This window comes from Microcaecilia unicolor, chromosome 9 (genome assembly GCF_901765095.1).
Source record: "Microcaecilia unicolor chromosome 9, aMicUni1.1, whole genome shotgun sequence".
NCBI lineage: Eukaryota > Metazoa > Chordata > Amphibia > Gymnophiona > Siphonopidae > Microcaecilia > Microcaecilia unicolor.
Window position 1 is genome coordinate 18579183 of NC_044039.1, and position 19452 is coordinate 18598634.

General features: G+C 42.9%; 2 protein-coding genes across 5 annotated transcripts in view; one reads left to right on the forward strand and one right to left on the reverse strand.

Annotated features, from left to right (window-relative positions):
• The window catches only part of CEP290 (centrosomal protein 290), a 141800-nt gene extending 127884 nt beyond the window's left edge, over positions 1 to 13916 (reverse strand). For all 3 annotated transcript variants that reach the window (XR_003943313.1, XM_030214123.1, XM_030214122.1), the window contains exons 1-7: positions 13838 to 13916; positions 13492 to 13594; positions 8329 to 8406; positions 4634 to 4703; positions 2832 to 2878; positions 1417 to 1560; positions 810 to 863 (exon numbers count right to left, since the gene is read on the reverse strand). Coding sequence is in view for 2 of the 3 variants with exons in the window: in XM_030214123.1 (XP_030069983.1) it covers positions 810 to 863; positions 1417 to 1560; positions 2832 to 2878; positions 4634 to 4703; positions 8329 to 8406; positions 13492 to 13581 (483 nt within the window). In the remaining variant the exon portion in view is untranslated. The remainder of the gene's footprint in view (positions 1 to 809; positions 864 to 1416; positions 1561 to 2831; positions 2879 to 4633; positions 4704 to 8328; positions 8407 to 13491; positions 13595 to 13837) is intronic.
• A 206-nt stretch (positions 13917 to 14122) lies between these two features.
• TMTC3 (transmembrane O-mannosyltransferase targeting cadherins 3) overlaps positions 14123 to 19452 on the forward strand; it is an 81792-nt gene continuing 76462 nt past the window's right edge. For both annotated transcript variants that reach the window (XM_030213748.1, XM_030213749.1), the window contains exons 1-2: positions 14123 to 14748; positions 16474 to 16690. In XM_030213748.1, coding sequence (XP_030069608.1) covers positions 16502 to 16690 — 189 coding nt within the window. In that variant the 5' untranslated portion in view covers positions 14123 to 14748; positions 16474 to 16501. The remainder of the gene's footprint in view (positions 14749 to 16473; positions 16691 to 19452) is intronic.

Here is a 19452-nt window from a genome sequence, read left to right on the forward strand (position 1 = left end):
CTGCAGAGCTCATTTAAATTATATTTAAACGAGCTCTGCAGTCTGCGGTATTCCACCAGTATGATCAGAGTAAGAGCCTTAACCCTATGCCAGCTCAGAGCTGGAATTAGGGTTAAAGTTCCTCTCTCTTCCCCATCCCCCATCCAAGCCAGGCAGCCTGGATTGTCACTGTCAGTCCTGGGGGGGTAAGACCCCCCCCCCCCCAAGGCCAAGGCCCTGGTGGTCTAGTGTCCCCCCAAGCCCCCAACCAAGCGCAAGCTCCCCCAGACACAAGGGGGAGGAGCTGGAAGTCCAATGGTCTAGCGCCCCCCCCCCCCGAACCCCCTTTGAAATGAGGGAGTAGCACTCCTTCCTCCTTCCAGTGCTGCCTCCAAAAAGCGCCCTGCCCTGCTCAATTTTGGAGGCAGCACTGGAAGGAGGAAGGAGTGCTACTCCCTCCCAGTCATCATTTCAAGGTACGGGAAGGGGGGGGGGGGGGGGGGCCCTGGTGGTCCACTGGACATTCAGCCCTCTCTTCTGTCGGGGGGGGGGGGGGGGTCGGGTTCAGTCTTCTGTCAGTGTTAGGGGAGCACATGCTCTTACCTCTAATCATATGGGCATTATTTCCCCAAGCTGTTCTGGCACTAATTTTACAGCACTGTTTGGAACAGCACAGGGAAACTGATCATCAGGGCCTTAGCCTGGACTAGCAAAAAGCACAAGAATTAAATATCAGGAGATGCAGAGCCTTCATACACACAAGACAAAACATATCTGAAGCCTATGTTGCTGTCCCATTGATTTAAAATAACTGAAATGTGATCACCAACCTCTCTTCTTAACTTGCTGTTTTCATTTTCTGCTTCTTCATTACGGAGAGCAAGCTAGGAATACATAAAAAAAAAAAAAAAGGTTTTCCGTTATGATAAGTACTTCATTATATAATTAGAAACTCGAGGGGCAATTTTATTACCTCTTGGGAGCTTACAAGACCACGGGTTCTTTCATAAACAGTACAAGTACATGCAGAAAGCGCACAAGATGATTTCAAAATTAAATTCCACTGCATACGCTTTACCTTTCCCAACCCCCTTTCACTACAGACACAATTAAAACTATTGTAATGCTGAAGTGAAGGCAACATTAAGCCTGAGAAATTTAGACAGTAAATGCTCAGTGATCCAAGCAAAATGCTAGAAAAAAAAAGTCCTACATGTGAAACAAACTAAAAACACAACGATCTATCCTTTTACAAAATCATTCAAGTGCTACCTACTCAAATATTTTATTTTGCAATATGCTTGTACGGGCACACTAAGCCCATTTCTTAGTGCTGCTTAATAAAAAGGACCCCTCAATTAGTTAATAGCCCTTGTGTACTCAGCGATTTGACTCCATTTCATCTTACCCACATTAATATTCAAAAATGGTGCTCACTTGTTCATTTACTTTCTTCTCTTTTTCCAGCTCTTTCTCCATTTCAGTTAGTTCCTTATCTTTTTGCTCCAGCTGCTTTTCCAGCTGCCGGATCTCATCACGCAAAAATCGAGTATCACGTCCACCAGTGGACAGCTGTGCCATCTCGGGAGAACGGTACAAATAAACATTTAGTAATGAAACAAAACCCAGGTGTTCTGGCCAAGGCTCACAACTTGCATCTTTATCAACGTAAAAGGTCGTGTTCACGCCATGGCGAATCTTTCCCTTTCTTTTGTGTTCCTCAGCACGTCATTCCATAATATAGATACTCAGCCAGCAGCAGTCAGCACTTTTTGGCTGCTGCTGCTGGCTTTATATCCAGATATTCAATGCAGGCCACATGCGGGCACCGGCACTGAATATCAGAGCATACGTGGCCAGCTAACACATAAGCAAAACTTAACCACATAAGGTGAACCGCATAGAGATAAGACTGTGCCTCATTAGTGCCCACTCTGCCTCCGGACAACCCACAAAATAGCTTAGGCACCAGCCTGGCATATTCAGCGGCACAATCTGGTTAAGTGCCACTGAATATGCTCAGTTAGCCTCCAGCCATTTAAATGTCCAGGAGCCCCTACTGGCCATTTAAATCACTTTGATAACAAACGCTCGGAGTAGCCTAGTGGTTAGTGCAGCGGACTTTGATCCTGGGGAACTAGATTTGATTCCCACTGCAGCTGCTTGTGACACTGGACAAGTCACTTAACCCTCCATTGCCCCGGGTACAAAATAAGTACCTGTATGTATATAATATGTAAACTGCTTCGACTGTAACCACAGAAAGGCAGTATATCAAGTCCCATCCCCCTTATATACTTGCTAGGAGGCTGAAAACAAGAGTGGCAGTGGGGGCTCCTTTCAGTAAAAGTAACCAGAAATCTTTGAATGGGAGAGGGGAATGGATGCTTTAACAGCACTCTTTAAGCCTTCTGTTTATACAGCAGTAAATGTTTCACCTTTGGGGCTACTCTCAGGCCATAGCACCAAATGGGTGCATTTGAGGTAGTATCGGACAAGTTTAAGAGAAATAGGAAATAAGAGATGCAACTTTGCATTTTCCAGTTCTGCAAATGAAGGTCTCATAGTTCACTTTTCTAGTCTCATCTTAAAAATGGGCAAGGGAGAAAACATTCATTTCTTAATCTCCTTCAGCTTCATATATGCTACTGACTACAAGTTAGCTGAAAGAAGGAAGCACTGCTGCTTTAACGGAATGGAAGCCACAGGGAAGCGATTGCATTTTTAAGTCTGAACTTAAAACTAGGCAAAAAAAATGAAAACTGACTGCATCGAATCATAAAGAGGGTACGTTTCATAAGAGGACACAACAGGCCACAGAAAAATAATAAGAGTATTAAGGACAAGCATACCTCAAGTTCATTTTCCAGTTTCCTAACTTTGTTTTTCAATTGACTTTCTGTTTGAACAAAATGAAGCCATGATTTACTTTTGTAGAATAACCTAACACATCTGAATACAGTGTCTCAAGAAAGAATTAAAAATAGCTAAAACTGTTTAAGCTTCATAACATGCAATCATATAGTTAGCTAAATTCAAACAGTTGAAACTATAAATCTCAAATGCACATAAGAAGAGGGTCATATTAATAGTCCATCGAACCCAGCATCCTATCTCCAACAGTGACCAATTCATGTACCCAATAGATCTAAACAGGGAGATACATTAGTTGTGAATATTTATTTTTTTTATAGAAATAAAGGATAATAATTTTAAAAGGAATATAAAGTGATATCTTTTTATTGGACTAAAGTAATACATTTTTATTTCCCTCCTCTTCCATCATCCTCTCCTGCCTTTTCCCCTTGACCATCACTGGAATTTTTTTATATATTTCAGTATTGTCTTCTTTTGCTTATTTAGTCCTGACTGGAAGGGGTCGTATTTGCAAATTTTACTAAGGGGCCCTTTTACAGAACAGTGGTAAGCTCAACAAGGGCTTACTGCTTTCTCTTCCGGGACTATCGCCGGCCCAACATGCCCACTGGCGATAGTCCCACCCCAAGCACATGCCATTTCCGAAGAAAAAAGAAAACCCCCAGAAATGGCTTGCGCGGTGGTAATCAGTTACTCCCGGGTTAGCACGGGAGCCCTTATCACCACCTCAATGGGTGGTGGTAAGGGCTCCCTGCCACATGTGAGAGAAGATCCGCTAGCAAGCGGAAAACTCAAACACGCCACGGTAAAAACAATAATGTGTAAAAAGTGGGAGTACGACCAAGGATACCAGAAACTGGAAGATGTTCTTAAATAAAAAACTTTATTGAAGGTTTGAAGACTCGACACAACGTCGTGTTTCGGCCGTCAGGCCTGCATCAGGAGTCTGCTGTGCAGAGTGCTGCAGAGCAATGATGATGGAAATCCTCTGAAGATTTTACAGCAGTCTCTTGCACGGAGAATTGCTAAATAGTAATGAGGTTGGTTCTTCAAAAATGACGTGGTAGTCTTTAGAAAGACTATTTAAAAAAAGTCCGTCAGAAGCGCTGCACGCACTATTGATAAAATCTTCAGAGGATTTCCATCATTGCTCTGCAGCACTCTGCACAGCAGACTCCTGATGCAGGCCTGACGGCCGAAACACGACGTTGTGTCGAGTCTTCAAACCTTCAATAAAGTTTTTTATTTAAGAACATCTTCCAGTTTCTGGTATCCTTGGTCGTACTCCCACTTTTTACACTCCCTGCCACATGACCATGCGGTAAGAGTTCTCTTACCGCATGGCCATGTGTGTCTGGGTTCTTTTTACCTGCTGCGGTAAAAAGGGCCCTGGCGCGTGGGAAAAATTGTCCCCGCTGCTAGTGCAGGGCCCTTTTTCTCACAGCTTGGTAAAAGGACCCCTCAGTCCAATAAAAAGATTATACTTTTTTTTTTTTCTATTAGCCTTTATTTCTATACTTTCATGTGGACTAGCACAGCAACCACTGGGCATAAGCAGGGCTACACAAATGTAATAAAATCCATGAGCCAAAGACCTCACAACCTATGTAGGTACCTGAGCCAATGGAATGGAACATAGACTGACTTGATGCAGAAGTGGTACTTTAACATCCCTGGTTCTTCACCCAATGCTCTAACCCACCCCTCCCTGTTTCTTATTTCAATGCAAATGACATAATGCATTTGTTATCTAAATGTGTCTAAAAGCCTTGCTTACCAGTTTTGGCTTGCTCCTCCCCTGCCTTTTCAACTTCTTCATAAGCAAGCTCTACTTCTTGAGCTTTCATCTAAAAAGTATAGGAGAGCAATTTTGAAAGATTTACGGTGACATTTGCCCTTTGTAGCAGCATGAGCGAGGGGTGCGGATGTGGAGCCTTAACAACCACAGCCACTCAGAGGGGGTGATATTAAAACAAAATATTTTATATTCAAAAGAATGTTAAATCCCGTTGCCTTCACATGCATGATAAACTTAACAATAAAAGTCTCTTGGATTGCAATTATCTTCCTGCAGCCCAGTCCCTGTCAGGGCCATAGTCTCAGCGTGCACCAGGCCTAGTTCTAACCTGGCTTTCAGGATTAGGATTGTATAGGGCACTCCCTTCTTGCCTCTAAAAGGGGGGAGCTGAACAGAAAAGACTGAAAGAAAGCAAGCCCTTCTGGCAAAGAAAAAACACTTGAGAGTTCAGTTTTTCTGTTTTATAATAATGCTAAAATTTATTAGAATAAATAAATGGTTACAATAAAAATTCTTTTATTCCAGTGTTACAGAAAATTTAATTCTTATTTATATCAGTCCAAATTTCAGTATAAGGAAAATAAAATCTCTCTCTCTCTGTTTTTCCTTTGGAAGCTTAACAAAACCTGACTGCCACAAGCTGTGCTTGTCAGATTACTGAAGCCTAAGTTTGTCCAATCACTTAATGCCTTATATTTTCTCTCTTACTTATCTGGTATTCTTCAACTCTGACCTCTAAGGTCACCTTCACATAATTCTATTTCTTTGGTATTTTTCTCAAATAATCATCATTTGCCCTTTGTAACCTCCTTCCCTCGAATACTTATCAATCATACTTGTCCTTCACTGAAAATGTCTGTGTTAATTCAGAGTCTGTTTGAAACAAACAAACAGACAGACACTTGATAAAGTTTATGGCCCATTACTAGGGCTAAGCAAGCCTGTCTATGGTCTGTGAGAAAACCAAGACACAAGCTAGCTAACTGCCCTACTAGATCATAAATAAGGGGATAAGTTATATATACAAGTACATAAGTAAGTAATGCCACACTGGGAAAAAACCAAGGGTCCATCGAGCCCAGCATCCTGTCCACGACAGCGGCCAATCCAAGCTGACTGATCTGAAAAATCAGACAGCTCTATACTAAACAGGATTTAACAAAGTTCCATGGTAAAACTTGACCTATCTACATTAAACTTCTGTACATGCATATCTGTGGTGATAGCATATACTGGAAGGCTGCTCTGGTCTTCCCTGGGCTTCTCTAATCTAGCTGTTCTCAGAGTTTTTATCTGGTTGCCTGAACTACACCCTCCCTGCTCTGCCTTGCCCAAGCTGCATCCTTTGTTCTCTGTACTACAGGACTGAATATGGTTCTGCGAGGGAGTGTTGTTAAGAGGAGCCAGTAACTTTCTATACACTCCATAACATACCCTCCTTCTTAGTTCAACCATGTCCTGTTGAGCAGTTGCATTAAATGGAGCGCATCTTACAAAAGAGGAAGTCAGCATTCTGATGCTCCCATCAGCCCAATGCTGGAAGGAGCTGTAGATTCAGGAACCATCTGATCATTTGGCCACTGGAATCCTCATGGTGGGCCATCCACTTGAGGGGCTCATAGTCCATTATCAGAGTAAAAGGATGCCCTACCAAATAGTATTGGCATATTTCCAGTGCCCACTTGACAGCTAGGGTCTCCTTCTCAATTACAGTGTAGTTCTTCTCACGAAGAGGCAACTTCCCCATCAACCTCTTGGACCAGGACTGAGCTGAGGCCTATGTCAGATGCATCAGTTTGGTTGATTTGAAGTTTGTTAACAGTCAGTGTATGGTAATTTACTCGCTAAATGCTTTAGCACACGGTAGTAAACAGGGCCCTTATGGGCCGATGCTCAGAACCTAATGCTGGTGCTAGAGCCGATTAGCGCTGGACTAGCGCCAGCATTCATTTGAACACAATGCTCAGAGAGCTGTAGTGCAGAAAACGTGTGCGCCAAAGATTAGCGCAGATTTTATTTAAATGTAGTCACCACAGATGTAAAATGAAGTCATTTGATATTCCCTCCCAATGCTCAGAGAACAGTGCACAAAGAAACCCTATCCTTATCGCTGGAAACCTAACGCCAACTCAAGAGCTGGCATTGGGGTGTTTGAAGAAAGGATTTCTAATTTTTCTCAGCTTAAATATCTGCCAATTTTAATTTATTGTTTAACATTTTTTATTGGTTTTCAAGTATAAAACAAATGCATATAACCATAATCTACAAAACAACCTTCCAAAGTACGTAGAGTGTCTGGTTATATCAAGTAACAGAATACTCCCACTAAAGAATAATACGGGCACAAAGTTTGTCCTTGTGGGTTCTGTCTCCGTCCCCACAGACCCTGACTCTGTCCCCGCCTCGTCCCTGCAGGTTCTGTCCCCATTCCCGTCCCAACCCCATGGGCTCTGTCCTCATCTGCAGAAGCCTCGAACAATTATGATTTTATATTTAAATCTTTTTATTAAAGTATAAAAAGGAACAATATGCTGTGCAACTATTGTGTATCAATTACAAAGAGAAAACAATAATAACAGTGAGCAGCTATAATAACCCTCCTCACCACCACCCCCTACCCTTCCAACCCCAACAATAGCTGATTTCTACTACACCAAGGAATCCTAATCCACCCTGTTAAAATGTCCAAGGGTACAAAATACAACCCGTTCTGTATGTCCTAGAGGGGAGAAATATGCCCTGTGAAGCACTGTTATGATTTTTTAATCTGTGGATGAATAAGAAGTCATCAACAATCTCAGGATTAAGTCTAGCTCTCCTGTCTTCCACAGTCCTTCCTGCAATAGAAGATGTCTTCTTAGAAGATGTTCTGGTAGCAGGATGTACAGGATCCCCCATGCAAATTTTGCTAGTTGTGGCCAGCATGTTTGCTTGTTTTTCCAAAAAAATCAAAATATGGTTGTCTCCATCGCTCAAACATAAATAACAGTCCAGTTCATTAACAGGCTTCAAAGTAGAAAATGACACAGGGACAAAGTTTATCCCCACCCCGTCGGCTCTGTCCCCATCCCGTTCCCGTGTGATCTGCCCCCGTCCCCATCCCAGCGGTTACTGCGGGTCCCCGTCCCTGTGTCATTCTCTAACTCCTACCTAGCACTTCCAGTTTTGATTTATTTCAGAAACAGAAGGAAGCCCCTGCAAGCCTCTAAGTGCTGGGAGCGAAAAACAAATGTGTGTGAGTCAGGGCAAACCTGAAAGTGAAAGCACACATTGGCGCCCATTTTCTGCACCGTGCTTATCACAGAACTCTTCTGTGCATGCGTCAGGCACGTTATCTCCCCTTTACTTTCAAGTCTCCCAGCGTGCATACAATTTGCATATCATTAGCCTTGAACATTAGGGAGCTAAGGGCCCTGTTTACTAAGCAGCGTTATAAGCACGTTAACATTTTTAACGCGCGTTAACCATGTAAGTGCCTACAATATCCCTATAGGCGCCTACATGGTAAGCACGCGCGCTAAGTGTAGGCGAGCTAAAAACACTAACGCTCCTTAGTAAACAGGGCCCTAAGTTTTGGCGCCAACATAGTGCGGGAGTTCTGAGCAAATTGGCCCATTAGTCTCTTAAGACTGACAAACTAATAAACACTCAATATAAAAACTGCTAATACAAACCTTCATTAAAGACTGTGTAATTTTTAAAAGCTGTAAAAGGTTTTCAGGTTTTTCATCTTTTATGTCTTTGATGTCCACCTAAAGATATAATTATGTTTAAATTATTAGTGTGTCATAATTTCAAGATACAACAACAACCAAAAAAAAAAAAAAAAACCCCAAAACAAATAGTGCTGTTACTTGAGCATTCTAATAAGAAGTGGGAAATGGACCAATGACTCCAGAGAAACCAGACTATGATGATAAAAGAAACAGCTTTATTCACAGACTCAACACAGTACTGTGTTTCGGCCACAGGCCTGCCTCAGGAGTCTAAAATGTTGACAAAAAAAAATAAATAAAAATTAATATAAACACAATAATTTGTAAAGAAAAAAAAACATAAAAATTAATATAAACACAATAATTTGTAAAGAAAAAAAAAAACACATAAAAATGTGATACTGACACAATATGTTTGAAACCTATGTCAATACAATTTTTGGTCCATTTCCCACTTCTTATTAGATAGCCTTTTTTACGTGGGAGTTTGTGTTCATCCACCTAGGTGGATTGCCTTTCCCGTTACTTGAGCATTAAATGGTTTGAACAGATGGTTGTCTTCTTAATGGAGAAACCAATAGCATTTGAGCTTGTATACTTTTCTGACTTCCAGTTCTTTAATGGTCAAGACAGTGAGGCCTAACTCAGCAGTTTATTCCCACAGTCACACTAAAGGCAACTCACTTGAAAAATCAGACCACCAGCTAAAATAGCAAAGCATGGAGTAATATCTAACAGGTTGACATTTAACGTGATTTAACCAGCCAGAAACAGCTCCTGGCTGGTTAACGTGCCTGTTCGGGGCTAAACGCTAATTTTCAGCGGCACTTAACCAGTCAGTGCCAAACTGAAAACCAACAATTTTCAGGGCACTCTGGGGACGGAGTTGGCATTTGGCCAGTTAAGAACCGATATTCAGCACAGGTTAACAGCATAAATAGGACTGCATAAAAGTCAAAACATTTCTGAATATTGCACTTAACTGGCTATGAGTTAGCTGGCCCTGCTAACCTAAAAATTCAATTCCAGTGTCCGGACATGGCCCTGCATTTAATTTCCAGCTTTAACGCCGATTGTCTCTGGCTGAATATCGGCCCCTAAGTCTTTCTTCTTTTGCTGACAGGCTGAGCAGCAGGGACAGTAGCTGCAGATATGTAACATAGGGGTCCTTTTACGAAGATGTGCTGAAAAATGTGCTGCGCTAGTGTACGCGCGTGTTTGGGCTCACGTAGATCCATTTTTCAACGCGCCTGTAAAAAAATGCCTTTTTAAAATTTTTGCTAAAAATGGACGTGCAGCAAAATAAAAATTGGTGTGCAGCCATTTTGGGTCTCAGATCTTACCACGAGCCATTGACTTAGCGGTATGGTCTCTCGCGTTAACCCAATTATCGCCGCGCACCAAAAAATCAAATATATTTTCTGCGCACATAGCGGACGCTCGTAAAAATGAAATTACCACACAGGCCACGCAGTAGCCGGGCGGTAACTTCAAATTGACGCGCATTGGGCACGCGTAGGCGTCTATGCAGCTTAGTAAAAGGGCCCCATACTTTGTATTGTTATTTGAATATTTTTACTGCTGTAATTGTCTATCGCTTATGTTTGATTTATTCTTACTGTACACTGTTTTGAGTGAATTCCTTCAAAAAGGCGGTAAATAAATACTAATAAACAACTAAATATTCCTTCACTTTTGTTTCTTTAAATTCTAATTTTTGGTTTCAAGAAGCAATAAAGGGAAAAAACAGTTGGTGACATTTGAACGAATCTCTATAATTTGCAGCGTCTTACTGGACTGATCTTTCTCTAAATGCATACTATATTCCTCCCCCAAGCCCGACCCTAATCTCTTCATCTCTACACTTGCTAATTGTGGGGTCCTTTTACCAAGCTGCGGGAAAAACAGCCCTGTGCTAGTGGCTGGGGCCGTTCTTCCCGAGCACCAGGGCTCTTTTTACCGCAGCAGGTAAAAAGCCCCTAGACACACATGGCTATGCCTCTTACCGCATGGCCATGCAGCGGGAAGCCCTATCACCTATTGAGGTGGCGATAAGGGCTCACACGCTAACCCGGTGGTAATCAGGCAGCGCGATGCCCGATTACCGCCAGGTTACCACAGCGCAAACAATTTCCACGGGTTTTCTCCCCCCCCCCCCCCCCCCCCCGAAAATGAAACGCGCTCGGGGCGGGACTACCGCCAACAGCCACATTGGGCCAGCACTAGTCCCGGAAGAGCGAGCAGTAAGCCCATGTTGGGCTTACTGCCACTCCGTAAAAGGGCCCCTCTACACTTTGATTACAACACTGATGGTTGTTCATCAGGATATAAACTTTAGTAATATTTGAGACGGTCCTGTTCCTATATTTCAATCAAATCTCTGGAGCTAACAACTATAAAAATTCATGGGAGCAATTCCTTTCAAGTTGAAGGAAAAGGGCCTCTAGAGTAATAATTCTTCGTCTTTTTGTAGTCATAACCCCATGATCACAACCAAAAAAATATGTGAGAGTCCTCCCTCCTGGGGAGGTACAGTATAAAGATGCACCTATGGCGAACCTACCCAGGTCTTGACCCCAAATGAGGGTTTTGTGACTTCATTTGGGTCCCGACCCACAGTCTGGGAAACTCTTCTCTATTGGCTAGACCTGTACTATATTTTTTTAAAACACATTGTCTCATCCTCTCATCCCAACACAGCGTGGACAACCCCACAAGAACTGACACACCAGACTACACCCTTCCTATCTCAGATAGTCTGAAAGTCCTCAGCATAACAATGGACCATAACCTAACACTGGAGAGCCAAGTGGCATCCACAACAAAGAAAATGTTTCACTCAATGTGGAAACTCAATCGCTTAAAACAATTCTTCCCGAGAGAAACATTTCGCACCCTGATACAATCAATGGTACTAAGCCACGCAGACTACTTCAATGGCATATATGCGGGATGCAAAGAAAAAACCTTAAAGAAACTTCAGACCGCACAAAACACGGCAGCTAGGCTTATATTTGGAAAAACGCGATTTGAAAGCGCAAAACCCCTCCGCAAAAAGCTATACTGGCTCCCAATCAAAGGACGCGTTGCTTTCAAAATCTGCACCCAGGTTCACGAAATCTTCTATGGTGAAGCCCTGGGATACATGACAGACCTGATCGACTTACCAACCAGAAACATATCCGAATCAACACGAACATTTCTAAATCTTCGCTACCCAAGCTGCAAAGGTCTTAAATACAAATCAATCTACGCATCCAGTTTCTCTACGTAAGCACGCAATTATGGAATGCATTACCAAAAGCCTTGAAAAAGACGTACAACTACCTAAACTTCCGGAAATCACTAAAGACTAACCTGTTCCAAAAGGCATACCCTACCGACCCGACTTAAATGCCTGAACTCTGCTACACAACAAAATTCAAGTACGTAATGGACATAACTCTTTCGCTGTACGACTCCCTAATGTGACAGTGCTACATGAACTCTATCCTATCACAACATTACCTTGTATTTGTTCACCAGAGACATCAAAACCTCTCCGGTACTATGTAAGCCACATTGATCCAGCAAATAGGTGGGAAAATGTGGGATACAAATGTAACAAATAAATAAAAATAAATAAATATAAAAGTGATCATCTGACTAGGAGATATCCCTGCAGAATCTCTCTTACCAATGAAATGAGCAGCAGAGATAGTGGCTGCAGTAACATATTATTCTTGATTCATGTACGGTGTGTTTAAATTCTAACTTTTCATTTCATGAAACAGTAGGAGGAGTGGCCTAGTGGTTAGGGTGGTGGACTTTGGTCCTGGGGAACTGAGGAACTGAGTTTGATTCCCACTTCAGGCACAGGCAGCTCCCTGTGACTCTGGGCAAGTCACTTAACCCTCCATTGCCCCATGTAAGCCGCATTGAGCCTGCCATGAGTGGGAAAGCGCGGCGTACAAATGTAACAACAACAACAACAAGTAAAGAAAAAACTGATAGTGGACCCCACAGGGAACGTGCTTATTTAGATCTGTTTACTCTAATTAGAACTGTATAGATACCAAGGAACAGCAAACCAGAATTAAAACTCACCAATGCCTCCTGTGTGCCTGCTTTTCTCCTTGGCACTATACAAGCCCAAATTCCAAACCCTTAAGATTTTGTGCCCCCTTATTTTCAAGGGTCCACTTAACTGTAGTTAGTCCTATTCATTTTTTCAATAGCTTCAGTGATTTCTCCCTTGAGACAGCAAGTCAATAAACAGGTTTAGCCAGCCTATAAACTGCGGTTTATCTTTTGAAATCCCACAGGCTCAGAATACAAAATGGGGCTGCAAGTACAAACATCTTTCAATGCAAAGACACAACAGTAAACTGTAGAAGTCTGTGGTTCTGCATCAGGAATAGGCAAACTAGATGGGCTTTGGAATGCTTATCAACTGTCATAGCAGGGTAGCAATTTGTAACTTTGTTGCCTGGTTTGGAAAAACCATCACATCTTATATGTTAAAGAAAAGTAATGTTTCAAACAGAGAAGGAAGAGGAATATATCTGATCAGAGATCCTTTGTTTTAATCCAAATGCTATAAAAGCAATCTCTGAGTTATGGGAAGACCACTAGCTGACTGTCCTGTTTAGCAAAGGTATCTCCTTTTTTGGATGATACTGTTTAGAGTCAAGCTGTGAATTAGTTTCCTGTTTAGTTACAATGCTTTTTCATCTGGCTGAACAATGTGGTATCTTAAAATTAAAGGATTTCATTTCATTTATCTAACTGCAATTTAGTACCACTAGTATTTTCCTTTCCTACCTCACTCTTCTGGGGACCATGAACAGGTCAACAGGCATTACAATCTCTACTACCCCGCCCCCTCAGGTAGCTGGATAAATGCACTATAATTTTCAGCAATGTTTATTAAATAGCTAACATTTATATTAATATATGCTAGAGCCCTACCAATTTTTTTCTAATCCTTGATAGCAGTTCACTGCAGTATTCCGGTAAAACATCAGCAGGTTTAATTAAATTGGGCTTATGAAACAATTTTCTTCAACAGTCTTTGAATCTAAAAATAAAAAATTATGATTTTGCATAAACTATTGCCGTTGACATCAATAGATAACGTACCTTTGAAATGGAATCCAGCAAACTATCTACCAGTTTCTCTTGACTTGGAAGAATATCAGGGTCAACCTTCATCAGCTCTGCCCAATCCATTTTAAATTAGTTTCTGTGAACATAACATACTTAAGATCATAAAAATATATATAAATGCAACCAGATGCCAATACAACAGAGATTTTATAATTAAAGACTCCAAGCAGTGGCGTTGCTAGGTGGGGCGAAGCCGCTCCCCCAAAGCTGCTTTGGAAAAAAAAAAAGCTCGTGCCAATACATTTTTCTGCTCCCTCCCTCCCGAGTCTTAATCTTTTACAGTCTCTTCTGCCCGTCTCTCTCCCGTGCGCGTGGTCACCTTTTACTTCCCTGAAGTCTTCAGCACAGCAGCACCGTCCGTACCGGCGATTGACAGTCAGCCTTCTGCAAGCGTCGGGGGGGACCTTCCTTCTTTCCTGACGCGCGTCCCGCCTACTCTATTGCACCTTCCTGTTTTCCATGGGCAGGATCTTCTAGCCACACCTCTGAATTACGCCACGGGGACGTGCGTGACCCAGCCATCCAATAGGAATGCTTAAAAGTTAAGCACATTAGCATTAGCGCATTCCCGCCCAGACACGCGCGTCCTGAAGAAAGAAGGCCCCCGACGCCGGCAGAAGGCTGTCTGTGAAATCGCCTGGTGCGGTGCTGCGCAGGAGGGAGAACGCTTCAGGGAAATAAAAAGTGACCACGTTGCCCGGAGGCAGAAGAGAAAATGAAAAGATGCAACGGGGGGGAAGGGGGAGCTGGCGAAAGGAGAAGGCTGCCAACCAAGGGAGGGTTTAATTGACCGGAGTGGCGCGCGTCCCACCTTTGCAGAAAACAGGAAGCTGCAAGAGTAGGCGGGACGCGCCTGAGGAGAGGGAGGCCCCCGACGCTGGCAGCAGAAGGCTGTCTGTGAATCGCCCGGTACGGTGCTGCTCAGGAGGGAGAAGGCTTCAGGGAAGTAAAAAAGTGACTACGCGGACGGGCAGAAGACTGGAAGAGGATTAAGACTGGGGCGGAAGGGAGCAAAGAAAAATATTTATTGGCGCGACGAACATTTTTTTTTTCAAAACAGCAGTTTGGGGGAGCGACCGCTCCCCTTGCGCCCCACCTAGCAACGCTTGTAGTTTGTGACGGCGGACAAGGGCAACCGGGCAGAGCCTCTGGAGCCCCTGGGCACTGCCCGAATGGCTAGTCCGCCCTACTGAGATTTGGGTGAGGAAAGCATGCTGTGAACAAATTCTGGTAAGAAGGTGATGTAGGGAAAATCAAAACTATCTTTGTTTTTATGTAATCTCTATCTGTGACTGGAGGCGGTTTTTTTGTTTGTTTTTTCTTTGTGTCAGGTTTTGAACCTGGGGATTCTGGGACACAATCCTTTTGCTCCGCTCATTCTGCTTCGCCTCACCCTATGCTTGGAACAACCTTCCTGAGCCCTTACGCCAAGCCCTCCCTGCCCATCTTCAAGTCTTTGCTTAAAACCCACCTCTTCAATGCTGCATTCGGGCACCTAACTCTTACCGTTCACTAAATTCAGACTGCCCCAATTTGACCGCCTCTATCGGACTGACCACTTGTCTCTTAGATTGTAAGCTCTTTGAGCAGGGACCGTCCCTCTATGTTTAAATTGTACAGCGCTGCGTAACCCTTGTAGCGCTTTAGAAATGTTTAGTAGTAGATTTTAAACATGGGACTCCTCGCTGCATAGTGGTTAGGGTGGTGGACTTTGGTCCTGTGGAACTACTACTTAGCATTTCTATAGCGCTGCCAGGGTTACGCAGCGCTGTACAAGTTTAAACATGGGGAAGGACAGTCCCTGCTCAAGAGAGCTTACAATCTAAAGGTAAAAACTATGTAGTCAGTGTAGGTATCAGGAATGGGAAGGTGGTTAGGCACCAAAAGCAAGGGAGAAGAGATGGACCTTGAGTAAGGACTTTAAAATGGACAGGGAGGGCGCATGGCGTATAGGCTCAGGAAGTCTGTTCCAGGCATAAGGTGATGCGAGACAGAAGGGGCGGAGTCTGGAGTTAGCGGTGGTGGAGAAGGGTACAGAAAGGAGTGATTTGTCCTGAGAGCGGAGGTAACTGAGGAACTGAGTTCGATTCCCACTTCAGGCACAGGCAGCGCCTTGTGACTTTGGGCAAGTCACTTAACCCTCCATTGCCCCATGTAAGCCGCATTGAGCCTGCCATGAGTGGGAAAGCGCAGGGTTACAAATGTAACAAAAAATTAAAAATAAGTAGTGCCATACTGGCATCCTGTTTCCAACAGTGGCCAATCCAGGTCACAAATACCTGGCAAGAGCCCCAAAAAAGTACAAAACAGCGTGCGTGGGTTTGTTAGATAGAAGTTCTCCTAGAGTGGGAAATGACTCTCACAAATATTTTCAGAATAGCTATTTTAGCAGTTTGTTACCATCACTTTAAGTTAAATAAGTAAAAATTTATCACAGAAGGTCTAAGGCGCTCTGCATTTCTGATTCCAACATATGTACACCTATGTTAACTAAGCGGCACTATGGGCGGGTTAGCATTTTTAATGCATGTTCATGGTTTATGCGCGTTAAATGTTAAAGTGTCCATAGAAATGTATAGACGTGTTAGCGTTTAAGACGCCTTAAATTTACAGGCGTGTTAAAAACGCTAATGCACCTTAGTAAACATACCCTGTAATGTTGTGGCCTACTAGGAGTAGTACTGATATTAATGCACCTCTCTACATATTAAGGTTGCCCTCCCTTGGGCTGAGGTAAAGGCAAATATCATTATCATGTGATCAGTGTTTGCCAAAAAAAATCAGAACTTGTTAAATGCAGGATACCAGGAGAATATTATAGTCTTCCAGACTTAAAATAAATCATTGAATGACAGATTTCCATCTGCCATATTGGGATGGGGGGGGGGGGGGTTATTTCAGAAATTATTTTTAAATATAGAATAGTAAACATGCACTTGTATGTTTGTTTTCCAGTCACTGACTCAATCATCATTGGTGGAAGATGGCTGGTGTTAATGTGAAGGAAATAACACTGATAGTGATAGTGGTGGTGGCCTGCTACTGGAACAGCCTATCGTGTGGCTTTGTTTTTGATGATGTTTCTGCGATTCTAGACAATAAAGATTTGCATCCTTCAACTCCTCTAGTGAACCTCTTTCAGAATGACTTTTGGGGGACCCCTATGTCTGAGGTAAAAAAAAAAAAAAAGACTTTTATTTGCATCAATAATTATATATTGTGCCTGACTGAAAGCAGTAGTTCAGGTGAGTGATATTGCAGAAGAGCTGTCTGGTAAGGTTTGTCTGTTTGCAGATGATACTAAACCGTGTGGATGACATGAGGAAGGACATTATGAAGCTTGAGGAATGGTCCAATATTTGGCAACTAAGATTTAATGCTACAAAATGCAGGGTCATGCACTTGGTTTACAAGAATCTGAAGGAACAGTACAATATAGTGGGTGAAGTGCTTCTATGTACGAAGTGTTTTAATTTCCCCCTCTTGGACCTCTTTCTGACTCCAGATCACACGGGGGACTAAAGATACCTATTTTACCTAACAGGCTCTGTATGGTTTCTCCAACCTCCATTGTCACCCAATCACAAGGAGGTCTGCTCTGGGTTTGCATTAGGGGCTGTAATCGAATTCTAATTCCCATAACTACTGCTTTCTGTCTTCCTGGATCTAGGTATACTCTGGGCCATTTATGTTCCCAGATAATGCCTAATAAAAATCTGTCTAAGTTTCTCCAGAGACTGAGTGTATGTAATCTGCCTTGTAAACTAAATGTAAGGTAAAGAGAAGATAGAATAAAGACAGAGATAGATTTGAATAAATAGATACATTTTATTTCTTACCCAAAGACAAGTCTTCAAGTTGGTACAAGTACAGACATCAGACTTTAATCAGGTACATTCAGCAGACAGATTCTTGGTACAATCGGACAGAGCCCTGCCGTCTGAGAGAAGCGTTGGGGCGGATACCAAAGCTATGGCAAATTGTCCCCTCTTTTATACACAAACTCTCCATAGAAGTCAATGGTGAGATACCTAGCTCTCAATTTCTGAGATGATACTTTCCCATGCAGTGTTATCAGCATGTTTTGGGAAGCTTTGAGATAACAGTTCCACATCTGTCTGTGTCGCAATACTTTTCACGCCATCTTAAGAACCCTGTATAACCTTGTATAACCCTGTATAACCTCTGTTGCCTTTTATACAAAAGTAATAGACTCCATTTTGTTCATCTGATTTAAAGTGACAGTTGTACCAGTTTGTGTCAGGACTCATTGTTCAGACCTGCTTTTTTTTTTACAGATTCTGAAATATTAAATCATTTACTTGTTGTTTGGCCTAGTCAGTACTTTTTCAGTTATTTTAGCTGTTAAAGGTATGTAAATTGACCCACCACTATTCCAGTGGATGGATCCCAAGCGGGGACACATATTAACTTACAGGAAAAGCAAGTCCTTGCGCAGCCAGTCATAGATTTTTAAACCTGGCTGGTATTTTTACAGCCTGGGTCCTAAAATCTGGCCTTCCCACCCTTCCGGTGGGCATCCAGTGAGGGTCTCTTGCTGTACTATAATTATACAGAAGGAAGAGCGGGACTTGGGGGTGATTGTGTCTGATGACCTTAAAGCTTCCAAACAGGTAGAAAAAGCGACGGTCAAAGCCAGGAGGATGCTTGGGTGCATAATGAGAGGGATGACCAGCAGGAAGAAAGAGGTTCAGGTGCCCTTGTATAAGTCTCTGGTGAGGCCCCATTTAGAATACTGTGTGCTATTCTGGAGATCACACTTATGGAAAGATATAAACAGGATGGAGCCGGTCCAGAGGGCGGCTACTGAATTGGAAAGTGGTCTTGAACATAAAACATATAAGGACAGACTTATGAACCTCAACATATATACGCTGGAAGAGAGGAGGGAAAGAGGAGATATGGTAGAAACATTTAAAATATGCTGGCAGTGTTCAGGTGAAGCAAGATGTTGGAATATTTCAAGGCATGGCGTTTTTCAGCCAGTAGTTCCTCCTTGGTGCCAGTTCTACAACTTTATGTAAAGTGAACGTAAAAGGGTCCTTATCTCAGGGTAGGCCATTTATGTGACACTTATCCCCAAGAGCTCTCGGGCACTTTTTTTTTTTTCTCCTGGTATTTTCCTTCTTTAACTGAGCACATGTACACTTTTCTCTGAAGGGGAAAGATTGGGGTGTGGGGGGGGGGGGTTCTCTTCAAAGCACAAGTATAGATTTCACACTTCACTACAAATACAGGTATAGGTGCTCCAGCTGACTTTACTGAAGACTGTGCATAACATCCTGTATTGAAGGTGATCTTTCTTTCCAGAGGTTATACACTACATATCACGTAACTCCTTCATTTGTGTATGTGCTCCCTTTCCACTGTTTGTCAATTCTGTTGGGTTCATGGTTCCCAGTGCTGGGTAGACCTTTTTAAAAAGCTCAGCTGAAGGAAATAGCTGTTAAAACCACTATTGGACTTCCTCCAGGGCTGCTTTAACCACTTATGGAGCCCTGGGCAAAACTTTGAGATTCCTCTTTTCTCCCCACCCTCACATCAGGCACCAGCAGCACAGTTTTACCCCCACCAGTAGCACTTCTAGACAGACATATTTGGGGTGGCAACAGGGGACAAGCTAAGTCCTGAGGAGTGCAAGCCAAAGTGACATTTATGCACATGGGCCCTTTTACTAAGGCGCATAGGCACCTATGTAGGTCCAACGTGCATCAATTTGGAACTAATGCCGGTTACCGCGTGCCTTCGGCGGTAATTCCATTTTTTACATGCGTCCAATACACGCAGCAGAAAATATTTTTCATTTGCTACCGCTTGGCGCTAACCGATGTACGCACGTAATGATTACTGCCTGGTTAACGCGTGAGACCTTACCGCTAAGTCAGTGGGTTGGCGGTAAGGTCTCAGGGCCAA